Source organism: Heterodontus francisci, chromosome 9 (genome assembly GCF_036365525.1).
Source record: "Heterodontus francisci isolate sHetFra1 chromosome 9, sHetFra1.hap1, whole genome shotgun sequence".
Classification (NCBI taxonomy): domain Eukaryota; kingdom Metazoa; phylum Chordata; class Chondrichthyes; order Heterodontiformes; family Heterodontidae; genus Heterodontus; species Heterodontus francisci.
Genome location: NC_090379.1, coordinates 105,385,274 through 105,400,060, shown reverse-complemented (window position 1 = coordinate 105,400,060; position 14,787 = coordinate 105,385,274). Strand labels below are relative to the sequence as shown.

Genomic DNA, 14,787 nt, shown 5'->3' with positions numbered 1-14,787 from the left:
TTCAGGTGGAAAACCCTCATCAGAACACTGCCTGGATCTGTCCTTTTCTGTATCTCTCTCTCTGCTCTCTGGCTCTTACTCCCTCACTCACTGTCTTGCACTCACTTGCAATGTCTCACTCTTTGTCAATTTATATTTCTGTGTCTCAATCTTATTTTACTATTCATTCTCAGGTTATGGGCATTGCTGGCAAGGCAAGCGTTTATTGCCCATCCCTAATTGCCCTTTCTTGAACCACTGCAGTCCATTCTTTGTAGTGGTTTGCTACACGCTTTGTGTGGACTAGAGTCACATACAGCCCAGACTGGGTAAGGATAGTAACTTCCCTTCCCTTAAGGACATAAATGAACCAGTTGGGGTTTTACAAAACTGTCCTTCATGGTCACTTTTACAGATAGTAGCTTTTTTATTTCTAGATTTTTAAACTGAATTCAAATTCTCAAACAGTGATGGATGAGATTTGAACTCATGTTCTCTCAATTATTATTACAGGCCTCTGGATTTCTAATCAGTAACATAACCACTACACAGCTGTACTCTGCTGCTAATCCCTCAATCTCTGTTGCTCAATCTCTCGTGTACACTCTCACACTCAGACTGGAGTATGATCCTGGGGTTTTCTATAATTCATGTGCGGCTTCTCCACAATCCTCTTACCTTACAGGACACCTGGCTCTATCACTTGACCGTGGCAGCTGGGAGCAGCCGTTCCAAAGTGGGCACAGAGTACGAGCAGCTCATCGGAAAACTGCTAGACATCGATGGAGAGCCTAGTGAGTGCAACACAGGAAGATCCCGGAACTGCACTAATTAAAGGCCTATCTTGTAGTGGGATGTAGATTAAAATAATTTTGTTTTTGCTAACAACCCAGTGTTATTCCACTGCACAGTGGTTAGCACTGCAGCCTCACAGCTCCAGTGACCCGGGTTCAATTCTGGGTACTGCCTGTGTGGAGTTTGCAAGTTCTCCCTGTGTCTGCGTGGGTTTCCTCCGGGTGCTCCGGTTTCCTCCCACAGCCAAAGGACTTGCAGGTTGGTAGGTAAATTGGCCATTATAAATTGCCCCTCGTATAGGTAGGTGGTAGGGAAATATAGGGACAGGTGGGGATGTGGTAGGAATATGGGATTAGTGTAGGATTAGTATAAATGGGTGGTTGATGGTCGGCACAGGCTCGGTGGGCCGAAGGGCCTGTTTCAGTGCTGTATCTCTGAACTGAACTGAACTATATCCATTGTATACTTTACCTTAACTCTTTAAGACTATGAAAGGGTTTGATAGGGTAGACTTAGAGTAAACTTGTGGGGCAGTTCAAAAGTAGGGGGTCGTAAGTATAAATTAGTTACTAATAATCCAAAAAGGAATTTGAGAAACTTCTTAACCCAGAGAATGGTGAGAAGGTGGAGCTCGCAATTATATGGAGTCGTTGATGCAAATAGCACAGATGAATTTAAAAGGAAGCTAAATAATCACATGAGGGAGAAATTAATAGAAGGATGTGTTGCTAGGGAGAAGTAGGGCGGGAGGAGGCTCATGTGGAGCATCAACACTGGCATAGACAGGTGAGGCTGAATGGGCTGTAATGTAAAGGGTGCAAAGTGACCACACACTTGCTTGGGTCGACCCTGATGCTAACTTTAGGCATTAGGAACATAGCAACAGGAGGAGGCCATTCAGGCTCTTGAGCCTGCTTGACATTCAATTCGAGCATGACTGACCTGTATCTTAACTCTGTTTACCTGCCATGCTCCTGCATCCCTTAAAACATTTACCGAACAACATTGATGATGATGTTGACAGCGTACAGCTGTGCTTCCCAGCTGAGTTTTGCCTGCCTTACCCTGGTTCCATGAGTCACCATAATCGGGCTGATTAAAGAATGTCCCTCTTGCTTGCTGCCAAACATGTTGGGGGAGGGGATGAATGATACTGAGAAAACACAGGGCACTAATCACCTCCGTAACGGTAAACATTTAATGCCCGTACGGATGCCAAGCACCCTTCTTGCAGTGCAGTGAACGGGTAGAATTTGTGTTGGCATTGTGGTTCTCTGCACAATCAGCTGGTTTTGGGTTTGTTTCTGACATTGCAGCTGCTGTTTAATGTTAAAACATGCTGACTAAAGCAGGATAGTAAAGGTTAGTTGGTTAGAGTTGCCCGATGCAACACAATTCTTCCACTACTGGCGGTCTAGAGCAAGATATTTGACTTTGATCAGATTATCATCTTACCTTAACATCCAGCAGCTCGTGGTCTCCACAGTTGATTGTTGTTGCCATTGTTTAACAGAGCCATCTTGTCCCTGAACTGTTTCCATCACAAAAGGTATTTTTAAATAGACTAGTCTTCAGATTTATTCTCGCACATCACACAACCCACGCCACCCCAACAGGTGGGCTAGTGGACTGGCCTTTAGTCTGGGTCACATTTTTCAACCTATCTATGTTTGGTGGCCTTAGCAGGATTTATACTCTTGACAATATAGCACTAAGCGTCATAACAGCATGTAAGTCTTCTCACCATATCAAGGTGCAGTCCTTGGGGAAGGATAGTTGGGGGGGAGTTCAGGGCCAGGTAAACCTAGTGCCAATATCGGGTAATAACCATACTGTCCACTGGACAACACCGGGGGAGCAGCAAAACCAATGGCTACAAAGCAGTTCCTAAATAACACCAGAATTTACAATAGACTGTGTCTTTAATTTGCCAGGTTCCTTCTCTGGCTCATGGATGGTGAGGTGCAGATTCGTGCTCATGGAATGAATTGTCCTATGTGACAAATGTGACTTGCTTCTTTGCCCCTAGACTCTCCAATCTGGAAACACCCTATACTGTGTTGCAGCAAAGATGGCATCCTGAACGCCCTCACCACTCTCCCCTCAGAAGCACTGCAGACTGAAGCACTCAAACTGTTCAAGGTAAAAACTGACACACATTGTATGACCTTTGATTGGTATGGAAACAGTTTGGAAGTGATCAGATATCTTTTTTGTAAAAGGTTGCTTGATCGCTCAAAATGTTTTTTTTAACAAATGTTACTTATGTAGGCCAGATGTTTCTATGTAGGGACATTACTTGCCGTTGTGTGATTGTGTCACTAGTGATCTTTCCTATCCTTCCATCACCCCAGGCTCTCAGTCCCTCAAAGCCTCCGATTTAAAATCCTCATCCTGCATTTAAATCCTTTCATGGCCTTGTAGCTCGCTACCTCTCACTTCCTCAGCCCTACAACTCCCAATTCCTCCAACTCTAGCCCCTTGTATATCTTGATCCCCCACACCCTGCCCCAAATCACTCCATCCACCTCACTATTGGTGGCCTTTCTGATGATCTTGGGACTTAAGTGAGGTTTTGCCGAGGTTAGTGTAAGATACTTGAAGCACAGACAAAGACTGCAGCAGCTAAACATAAAGTCTTCTCCTTTTATTCTGTCTTAGTTTAACTTTCTCTTTGCTTGCATGTGTGTTGTACAGCAGCCTCTAGAATACACAATGCACAATGCAATTGTAATTTCAAAACACTGCAACGCTACAGCCATGCCTTCAGCTATCTAGGCCCTAAGCTCTGGAATTCCCTCCCTAATCCTCTCTATCTCTCCTTTTTGATAGTGTTTGATAAGGTAGACGTAGAGCAGATGTTTCCACTTGTGGGGGAGACCAGAATTAGTCACTAATAAATCCAAGAAGGAAATCAGGAGAAACCTCTTTACCCAGAGAGTGGTTAGAAGGTGGAACTTGCTACCACAAGGAGTAATTGAGGCAAATGGAATAGATTCATTTAAGGGAAGCTAGATAAACACATGAGGCAGAAAGGAATGGAAGGAAGTACTGATAGGGGGAGATGAAGATGTGTGTGAGAACGCTCATGTGGAGCATAAACACTAGCATTGACTAGTTGGGCTGAATGTTTGATTTTTCTGTGCTGTACATTCTGTGGAATTCTATGTAAACCCACCATTTTAACCAAGCCTTTCATCACCTCTTGGTTGTCCCTGATTGGGGTAGAAGGCAACCCATTTTGTTCATGGATGGATACTAAGTAATGTGCTGTACTTCACCAAACTCTGTCCCCACAGTCATGCCAACTGTTCATCAACGTGCTGGTTGAAGCGCCTTCAATTGACTACCACGTGTCACTGGCCCAGAATGCACTGCAGGTTTGCTTGACACACACGGAGCTACAGAATGAGATCTACTGTCAGTTCATTAAACAGACCAGCCACAGGCAGCCACACTTCTCCCTCATACAGGTAACCATCATTTAATAGAATCTGAAGACTCAATCAGTACTTATACATTGGTATCGGACATACTTTTTGTTCTGCATGGTATTCCCACCACATGGGAGTTTAAGGGATAAAATCCTGGAGTTATTGGATGTTATAGGCAATTTTTTCTCCTGATGTTAGTTTGTCGCTGTTATGCACTTCATCCTAATGACTTTCTGGAAATCTTCATTCTTCTCTGCAGCACCCATCATTCATGGATCACTTGTATATATATTCTGTATTTTTTTAAATATATATGTGACCTTCACCTGAAACAATTTATTTGAGCTTCAGTATTGATCATATACTTTACAAAGCTTTGAATGAAATCTCTTTAATTATGGCTTCTTGCTCACCTTGCAGTGCTGGCAGCTCCTGGCTTTATGCGTCGCTCTTTTCCTTCCCCAGCATCACTTCTTGTGGTATCTCAAACTTCACTTGCAGCGCCACGCTGACCCCAGGTATGAGGCCTCTGTTGCACTGTACGTCGGGCAAAGCTGTAAGATATGATGTGTGCAATTGAAAACTGAGTAACTATTTCCTGCTCCTGTGGAGTTGACTAACATCTGCTTTGTGATACCATTTTTTCTGATACAATAAGATGGCATATCTCAGTGGTCCCTACCATCTCCAAGTGAGGAAAGCAAAGCCAAGGCCTTTTCCAGTGCCGCTGAGCTTGTTTGGGGAATGACTATTTTCAGAGGGACATGCTGGTCTCCATTAGCCATTATTCTCTCTCCCAACAGCTTGGCCAAGGTTACTGATGTACCTTGCTTAGTTTTGGAATTCTCTTCCATGTTTCACACTGAGTCAAGTATTCCCAGGTCAAGTGTAGCGTGCTTTAGACACAGAGTAAAGTTCCATTTGCACTCGGCCATCAAGAAGCCCGAGCCCATGTTTAGCACTCGTTAGATAGCTCTCTCTATTCTGCAGGGTATGGTTGTATAATGGTTATGTTACTGAGCTAGTAATCCAGAGGCCTGAACTGACCGTCATGTCTCTATGTGACTCCAGTCCTGTGCCATTGTGATTGACTCTTAACTGCCCTCTGAAGTGGCCCTGCAGGCCATTCAGTCATATCAAACTGCTACTAAAATTCCATACAAATAGTTCAGGGCTCGTATGCAGCATAAACACCAGCATGGGTCTGTTGGGTCAAATGTCCTGTTTCTGTGCTGTAAATACTTTGTAAGAAGAAGGCCCAACATCGTCTTATCAGTGCAACTAGGGATGGATAGTAAATTCCAGGCTTGTCAGCAATGCTCACGTCCAAGAATGAATAATTTTTAAAAAATTCTGTCCTATCGAGCACTCTCAGGTCAGATATAGCTGGGTTTAGATATAAAGCTTATAAAGATATAAAGTCTGGCCTTAATCTCATTCTGATCTATCCCTCCATGAAGCATACTCCATACAACCATCAGCAGAAGACATCAATATCTTTTTGTGACTCGTGGTGTAGACTGACTGTAATTATTAATAGAAAAAGCACCTGAGACAATCAAGGATATAGGACATATAGTAATCTGGTGCCGCTGCTCTCTTCCTTCCCATTCCAGAACTGAGACAGGTAAATACTCCATCTACTGCCAGAGGTCAGTGGAGCGCACACTGCGGAATGGGGATCGTGAAGCCAAGCCATCCCGGATGGAGATAATGTCGATCCTCCTGCGAAATCCGTACCACCACTCCCTGCCATTCAGTATCCCTGTCCACTTCATGAATGGTACTTACCAGGTTAGTGACAGATGCAGTGTTCCTAATGAATTTGATGTGCTAGCTGCTCACGAGGAATCCCTTGGTTTCACCTTAGTCCTGTGCAGACCACGTCCATGCCACACAGCATTTTTTTAAGGCTCATGTAATTTTCAGTAATGACAGTGTTGATCCAACCATGTTGGTGACTGCCATTGTGCTGCCCACCAGCGAGGCCCTTACACACTGAAATGGTCAACTTAAAGTATTTCAATAAAATGGCTGAAGCACCAGCTCTGTACAAAAGTGCACAGGTGGTACACCACTACTCTCTGAATCCAGCGATCATTTATTACAGTAAATCATCAACACCAAACTGTGTGTTAGCTTCTAGTGTTCAATATTTCTGTGTTTGAAGTTAGTATTGGATGTTCTAGTCAGGGTTAAATGGTTTGATGTGAGTAATTCACTGGGGTGTTATATTCAGCTTTGAGGATCAGATGGTCTTTGAGTTCTTATTAATGTTTTCTACTCATGGTTAGATTGTCTTTGAGAAACTCAATGTTTTGCTCTACCGAGTTGTGAGTTAGATGGTCAGTGAATAACCCACTGCTCTGTTGCACCCAGAATTGAGAGATGCTTTGTTGTGTCCAAATTGTGATCCAGACATTGGCATATTATGTAGAATTTTAGACTATAAGAACAAGCCTCCCCTCCACTTACTACTACATATTTTATTCAGGTTGTGGGGTTCGATGGTTCCACCACAGTCGAGGAGTTCTTACACACACTCAACCAGGAAATAGGGATGAGAAAGGCATTGCTTTCGGGATTTGCACTTTTCACAGATGATCCCTCCGGCAAGGATTTGGAACACTGTCTGCAGGGCAATGTGAAGGTAAGGCAATTAATCCACTGCACGAGGTCACCTACATAGATCCTAGGAGTCTCTCCATCTGAAACGCCAATATACCTGGCATTACAACCCCCTCATATATCCCACACAACTCACTGTATGTCTTGCTAATATACCCCTTGCCCCTCACTGTAACACTGATATACTCCACAATCAAACAACTAACTAGAGGAGGTGGCTCCACAGATATCCTCATCCTCAATGATGGGGGAGCCCAGCACATCAGTGCGAAAGATAAGGCTGAAGCATTAGCAACAATCTTCAGCCAGAAGTGCCGAGTTGATCCATCTCGGCCTCCTCCTGAAGTCCTCAGCATCACAGATGCCAGTCTTCAGCCAATTCAATTCACTCCACGTGATATCAAGAAACGACTGAAGGCACTGGATACTGCAGAGGCTATGGGCCCTGACAACATTCTGGCAATAGTACTGAAGACCTGTGCTCCAGAACTTGCCGCGCCCCTAGCCGAGCTGTTCCAGTACAGCTACAACACTGGCATCTACCCTGCAATGTGGAAAATTGCCCAGGTATGTCCTGTACACAAAAAGCAGGACAAGTCCAACCCAGCCAATTACCGCCCCATCAGTCTACTCTCAATGATCAGTAAAGTGATGGAAGGTGTCATCAACAGTGCCATCAAGCGGCACTTGCTTAGCAATAACCTGCTCAGTGATGCTCAGTTTGGGTTCCGCCAGGGCCACTCAGCTCCTGACCTCATTACAGCCTTGGTTCAAACAGGGACAAAAGAGCTGAACTCAAGAGGTGAGGTGAGAGTGACTGCCCTTGACATCAAGGCAGCATTTGACCGAGTATGGCATCAAGGAGCCCTAGCAAAACTGAGGTCAATGGGAATCAGGGGGAAAACCCTCCGCTGGCTGGAGTCATACCTAGCGCAAAGGAAGATGGTTGTGGTTGTTGGAGGTCAATCATCTGAGCTCCAGGACATCACTGCAGGAGTTCCTTAGGGTAGTGTCCTAGGCCCAACCATCTTCAGCTGCTTCATCAATGACCTTCTTTCAATCATAAGGTCAGAAGTGGGGATGTTCGCTGATGATTGCACGATGTTCAGCATCTTTTGTGACTCCTCAGATACTGAAGCAGTCCGTGTAGAAATGCAGCAAGACCTGGACAATATCCAGGCATGGGCTGATAAGTGGCAAGTAACATTCGTACCACACAAGTGCCAGGCAATGACCATCTCCAACAAGAGAGAATCTAACCATCTCCCCTTGACATTCAACAGCATTACCATCGCTGAATCCCCCACTATCAACATCCTAGGGGCTACCATTGACCAGAAAATGAACTGCAGTAGCCATATAAATACCGTGGCTACAAGAGCAGGTCAGAGGCTAGGAATCCTCAGGCGAGTAACTCACCTCCTGACTCCTCAAAGCCTGTCCACGATCTACAAGGCACAAGTCAGGAGTGTGATGGAATACTCTCCACTTGCCTGGATGGGTGCAGCTCCAACAACACTCAAGAAGCTCGGCACCATCCAGGACAAAGCAGCCCGCTTGATTGGCACCCCATCAACAAACATTCACTCCCTCCACCACCGACGCACAGTGGCAGCAGTGTGTACCATCTACAAGATGCACTGCAGCAATGCACCAAGGCTCCTTCGACAGCACCTTCTAAACCCGCGACCTCTACCAACTAGAAGGACAAGGGCAACACATACATGGGAACATCACCACCTGCAAGTTCCCCTCCAAGTCACACACCATCCTGACTTGGAACTATATCACCGTTCCTTCACTGTCGCTGGGCCAAAATCCTGGAACTCCCTTCCTAACAGCACTGTGGGTGTACCTACCCCATATGGACTGCAGCGGTTCAAAAAGGCAGCTCACCACCACCTTCTCAAGGGCAATTAGGGATGGGCAATAAATGCTGGCCTGGCCAGCGATGCCCGCATCCCATGAATGAATTAAAAAAAAAAACCCTCACTGTAACACTGATATACCCCACACCCCTCACTGTAACACATACCCCACACCCCTCACTGTAACACTGATATACTGCACACCCCTCACTGTAACACTGATATACCCCACGCCCCTCACTGTAACACTGATATACTCCACACCCCTCACTGTAACACTGATATACTGCACACCCCTCACTGTAACACTGATATACCCCACACCCCTCACTGCAACACTGATATACTGCACACCCCTCACTGTAACACTGATATACTCCACACCACTCACTGTAACACTGATATACTCCACACCCCTCACTGTAACACTGATATACCCCACGCCCCTCACTGTAACACTGATATACTCCACACCCCTCACTGTAACACTGATATACTGCACACCCCTCACTGTAACACTGATATACCCCACACCCCTCACTGTGACACTGATATACCCCACGCCCCTCACTGTAACACTGATATACTGCACACCCCTCACTGTAACACTGATATACTCCACACCACTCACTGTAACACTGATATACTCCACACCCCTCACTGTAACACTGATATACCCCACGCCCCTCACTGTAACACTGATATACTCCACACCCCTCACTGTAACACTGATATACTCCACACCCCTCACTGTAACACTGATATACTGCACACCCCTCACTGTAACACTGATATACCCCACACCCCTCACTGTGACACTGATATACCCCACGCCCCTCACTGTAACACTGATATACTGCACACCCCTCACTGTAACACTGATATACTCCACACCACTCACTGTAACACTGATATACTCCACACCCCTCACTGTAACACTGATATACCCCACGCCCCTTACTGTAACAATGATATACTGCACACCCCTCACTGTCACACTGATATACTGCACACCCCTCACTGTAACACTGATATACTCCACACCCCTCACTGTAACACTGATATACCCCACGCCCCTTACTGTAACAATGATATACTGCACACCCCTCACTGTCACACTGATATACTCCACACCCCTCACTGTAACACTGATATACCCCACGCCCCTCACTGTAACACTGATATACTCCACACCCCTCACTGTAACACTGATATACTGCACACCCCTCACTGTAACACTGATATACCCCACACCCCTCACTGTCACACTGATATACTGCACACCCCTCACTGTAACACTGATATACCCCACACCCCTCACTGTAACACTGATATACTGCACACCCCTCACTGTAACACTGATATACCCCACACCCCTCACTGTAACACTGATATACCCCACACCCCTCACTGTAACACTGATATACTGCACACCCCTCACTGTAACACTGATATACTCCACACTCCTCACTGTAACACTGATATACCCCACACCCCTCACTGTAACACTGATATACCCCACACCCCTCACTCTAACACTGATATACTGCACACCCCTCACTGTAAGATTGATATACCCCACACCCCTCACTGTAACACTGATATACCCCACGCCCCTCACTGTAACACTGATATACCCCACACCCCTCACTCTAACACTGATATACTGCACACCCCTCACTGCAACACTGATATACCCCACACCCCTCACTCTAACACTGATATACCCCACACCCCTCACTGTAACACTGATATACCCCACACCCCTCACTCTAACACTGATATACCCCACACCCCTCACTGTAAGATTGATATACCCCACACCCCTCACTGTAACACTGATATACCCCACACCCCTCACTCTAACACTAATATACCCCACACCCCTCACTGTAACACTGATATACCCCACACCCCTCACTCTAACACTGATATACCCCACACCTCTCACTGCAACACTGATATACCCCACACCCCTCACTGTAACACTGATATACCCCACACCCCTCACTCTAACACTGATATACCCCACACCCCTCACTGTAACACTGATATACCCCACACCCCTCACTCTAACACTGATATACCCCACACCCCTCACTGCAACACTGATATACCCCACACCCCTCACTGTAACACTGATATACCCCACACCCCTCACTCTAACACTGATATACCCCACACCCCTCACTGTAACACTGTGATATATCCCACAACCACATCACTGTAACACTAGAATCATCTGTCGATTCAGTCAAACTGGCACAAAGTTAGGTCTGCACTCAGTATTAGTCCCACTAAGTAGGCTGCGGTCTGATCACTGAAGCATGTAGTATAAGGTTTTAAAAGGTTAATGTTTGGGACAATGTGAGTAATACCTTCCACTGTGATGATGTACGAGATCACATGAGAGAGACTTGAAGGAGAAGCAGCATGGCATTAGTGGAGTCAGACATATTTGTATAAAGCTGTATATATGTAATAAACTAGTTATTGTTAAAACTTACCGAGGACTCAGTAATCTCTCCTAGCTAGACTAGCCAAACATACAATATGGTGAACAGCAGTGGTTTCTCCTATACAACACCCAGAAAATTTGGAAAATGTACTTTTTTTTTAAAGAGATACAGCACTGAAACAGGCCCTTCAGCCCACCAAATCTGTGCCCCCATCAACCACCCATTTATACTAATCCTACATTAATCCCATGTTCCCTACCACATACCCACGTTCCCTCTACCACCTACCTACACTAGGGGCAATTTACTTATCAACCTGCAAGTCTTTGGCTGTGGGAGGAAACCGGAGCACCGGCAGAAACCCCGTGGTCAGAGGGAGAACTTGCAAACTCCACACAGGCAGTACTTAGAACCTAAGCCAGGTCGCTGGAGCTGTGAGGCTGCGGTGCTAACCACTGTGCTGCTCCTTGAAGAAGGCTGACCTGAAATAAGCGTAGCCAAAACTGCACCAAGACTGCAGAACTCGAGAAGATGCTGTGAAAAGCTCCAGAGCTGATCCATGGATGAGTGAGGTATGGAGAGTCAGGGAGCTGGCTTGCAAAGGCATTCAGGCTACACCACAAAGGCATGGTTCTCAGTGAAAAAAACCCTGTCCAGCAATCACAGGCTCCGAGTCGGAGTACCAAGCAATGGTCAGGGATCTGGTGTGCAACCCTTAAAAAAAGTTACAAAGTTGTTTCTAATCGTGTACTAGGCAGACTGCACCGGGAAAAACAAAAACTCCTTAACAAGGGTGGATCTGAGGGCGGCGCCATTACACGAGGTGACTGCAAGGCTGAAAAGCATGGGAAAACTTCCAAAATGCACGGGAAAACTTCCAGTGTGGGAAAGAAAATTTAAAATAGAAAGAAAACTACCTAAAAAGTTTAGAAAAATTATGGATCTTAATTGTATGCTACCAGAGAGGTTTGGACACATGGAAGGACCAAATCAAACTCAAAACCAGTGACTTTGGAGGAAGAGATTTTTGAGGTACAGAATTGTTTCAAAATTAGATAGCAAATCTGAAGCAGAACAAGTCAGCACATTACTTTATTCCAAAGGAGCAACAGCAGACGATGTTATTGCAAGACAAGGCATTAATGAGACATTAGATAAATTTGAAGAAGTCTTAAAAGTCTTTGATAATTATTTCAACCTGCGGATCAGCAAGATCCTGGAAAGGTCCAAATTTAACAGAAGGATCCAGAAACCAGGTGAACTGATAGATGCCTTTATTAATAACCTTTACAGGCTAGTTGAAGGATGTAAATATGGAGACCTAAAAGCAGAATTAATATGAGACCACATTGTAGTAGGTATTACTGATGAATCCCTATCAGATTTATTGCAGTCGAAGGAAGACTTCACCCTAGACAAAGCAATACAGCTGGTAAGACAAGCAGAGGTCTATAAGCAGAACAGAACAATCCTGAGAAGTGAAGAAAGACCTTGGTTCAGGAAATCTCCAGCAACCATACAGTTCATTAAGCACAGAATTGTAAAAGAAGCACCAGAAAAGAAGGTACACTTGGGAGGGAAAGTGCAAGATGCCATGAAACCCTGCCAGCACTGTGGCACCAAAAAGACCCACAGGCGCAAACAGTGTAGAAAACAAAAGCAGAATGCTTTCACTGCAAGAAAGTTGGCCATTTTTGGAAGATATGCCAAAGTAGAACCTCTACTTTTACAGCTTCTAAAGGAAAAGTCTTCACGCATAGAGTTATTCATGAAGTTGAACAATCTCCATCAGAAGAGAAACCAGAAAACTTCCTTGGTGAGATCAATTACCTTAATCATGCATTCTGGAATGCAGATATATATGTCAATGGACATATCACCAACTTTAAACTAGATACTGGAGCAAGTGTAATACTTTTATCAGATAATGAACCATGGTTATCAACGTATTATCTGCGACCAGCAGAAACTCAGTCCCATGGTCCAGGAGGATTGAACTGAAAGTCAAGGGAAAGCTACAGGCAACACTTCAGTACAAGGGAAAGCAGATATTGGAAACACTGTATGTTCTACAGAATCAAGAACTTTCTCTTTTAAGTAGAAGAGCTTGTATAGACCTTTATCTTACCAGGAAAGTGGAAGGAATTAAGCAGCAAGAATCCATGATTCGCTTCCAAAAACACCTTCTGAAATTGTTTACTGGCCTAGGAAGACTTAAGACTGAATATAGTATTACTTTGTGAAAAGATGCTAAGCTTGTATGTCATTTCATGCCTAGGAAGATGCCACATCCACTAATGAAACAAGTCCAACTTCAGCTAGAAGAGACAATCCAGAAACCCCTAGTTTCCTTACTTGATGAAAAGAAACTCACTAGAATGCCTCCAAGAATCCAGAGTTTTGAATTGAGACTAATGAGATTCATGTATGAAACAGTATACATACAAGGCAAGCTGCAAATGGCAGCAGATGCATTGTCCAGAGCTATTGTTGACCATCCTACACAACAGGATGTTAACTTTATTAATGAGATTAAGTCATATTCTCAGTTCACTGCATCACAATAGCCGGCAAGTTCAAAAAAGCTCAAAGAAATTTGTCATGCTCAGATGCAAGATGAGGAATGCATCTGTATCTGCCAATATTGCAAGCAAGACTGGCTGCAGCAGCATCCCAGTGGTAAGGTGATGAAAATCTTCTTTGAGTACAGAAAGCACTTTACTATAGTGGATGATTTGCTGGTATATGACGAGAGACTGGTGATTCCGAACTCGCTCCAGGTGAACATCTTGGAAAAAATACACCGGGGGCACATGGATATCACGAAATGTAGAGCACGGACTCAATCGGCTGTGTGGTGGCCGGGAGTATTGAGAGATATAGAAGAAATAATTTCTAATTGCCAGGTATGCGCAGGATACAGACCAGACCAGAGGGAACCCCTTATCTCGACCCAATATCCAACCAGACCATGGGAATGTCTGGAGATGGATCTATTCATGTTTAATGGGAAATCCTACCTGATTGTTATTGATTATTTTTCAAAGTGGGTTGAAGTCAAACATTTGTACACAACAACTACAGAGACGGTCATTTGAGTTTTAACGGAGATCTTTGCAACACATGGCATTCCTGATCAGATTGTTTCTGATAATGGTCCACAATTTGCAAACAACTACTTTCTGCACTTTGCGGAAAACTGTGGTTTGTACATCTTACAAGTTCCCCTAGATATCCACAATCTATTGTTGAAGCTGAAAGAGGAGTCAGAACTATCAAAGCACTGTTAAAGAAGAGTGAAGATTTTCAAACAGCACTCCTAAACTATAGATGTACTCCATTGCTATGCGGATTAGCACCATCAGAACTGTTGATGGGAAGGAAGCTCAAAACATAACTTCCCATCCTACCCAAAAAAATACTTCCAATGCTAGAAGTCCAGGATTATCAGATTTCAAGACAGAGAAAAGTCTTATTGAAAATAAAAAGCTTAGAACTATAACAGGAGATATCGAACCAGAAACTTACCCAAGTTAATGGAAGGAGAAAAGTTATAGGTACGAGATCAAGCCAGAGAAGGAGTAATTGTCCAAAGAGGTGATAATCAACAGAGATCTTATTTAG

The 14,787-nt window shown here is 44.5% G+C and overlaps 1 protein-coding gene across 3 annotated transcripts in view; it reads left to right on the top strand.

Moving 5' to 3' along the window:
- Positions 1–14,787, top strand: part of plekhh1 (pleckstrin homology domain containing, family H (with MyTH4 domain) member 1) — a 155,090-nt gene that overhangs the window by 118,848 nt on the left and 21,455 nt on the right. For all 3 annotated transcript variants that reach the window (XM_068039623.1, XM_068039624.1, XM_068039622.1), the window contains 6 exons: positions 665–773; positions 2,804–2,916; positions 4,074–4,247; positions 4,629–4,726; positions 5,825–6,002; positions 6,703–6,858. In XM_068039623.1, coding sequence (XP_067895724.1) covers positions 665–773; positions 2,804–2,916; positions 4,074–4,247; positions 4,629–4,726; positions 5,825–6,002; positions 6,703–6,858 — 828 coding nt within the window. The remainder of the gene's footprint in view (positions 1–664; positions 774–2,803; positions 2,917–4,073; positions 4,248–4,628; positions 4,727–5,824; positions 6,003–6,702; positions 6,859–14,787) is intronic.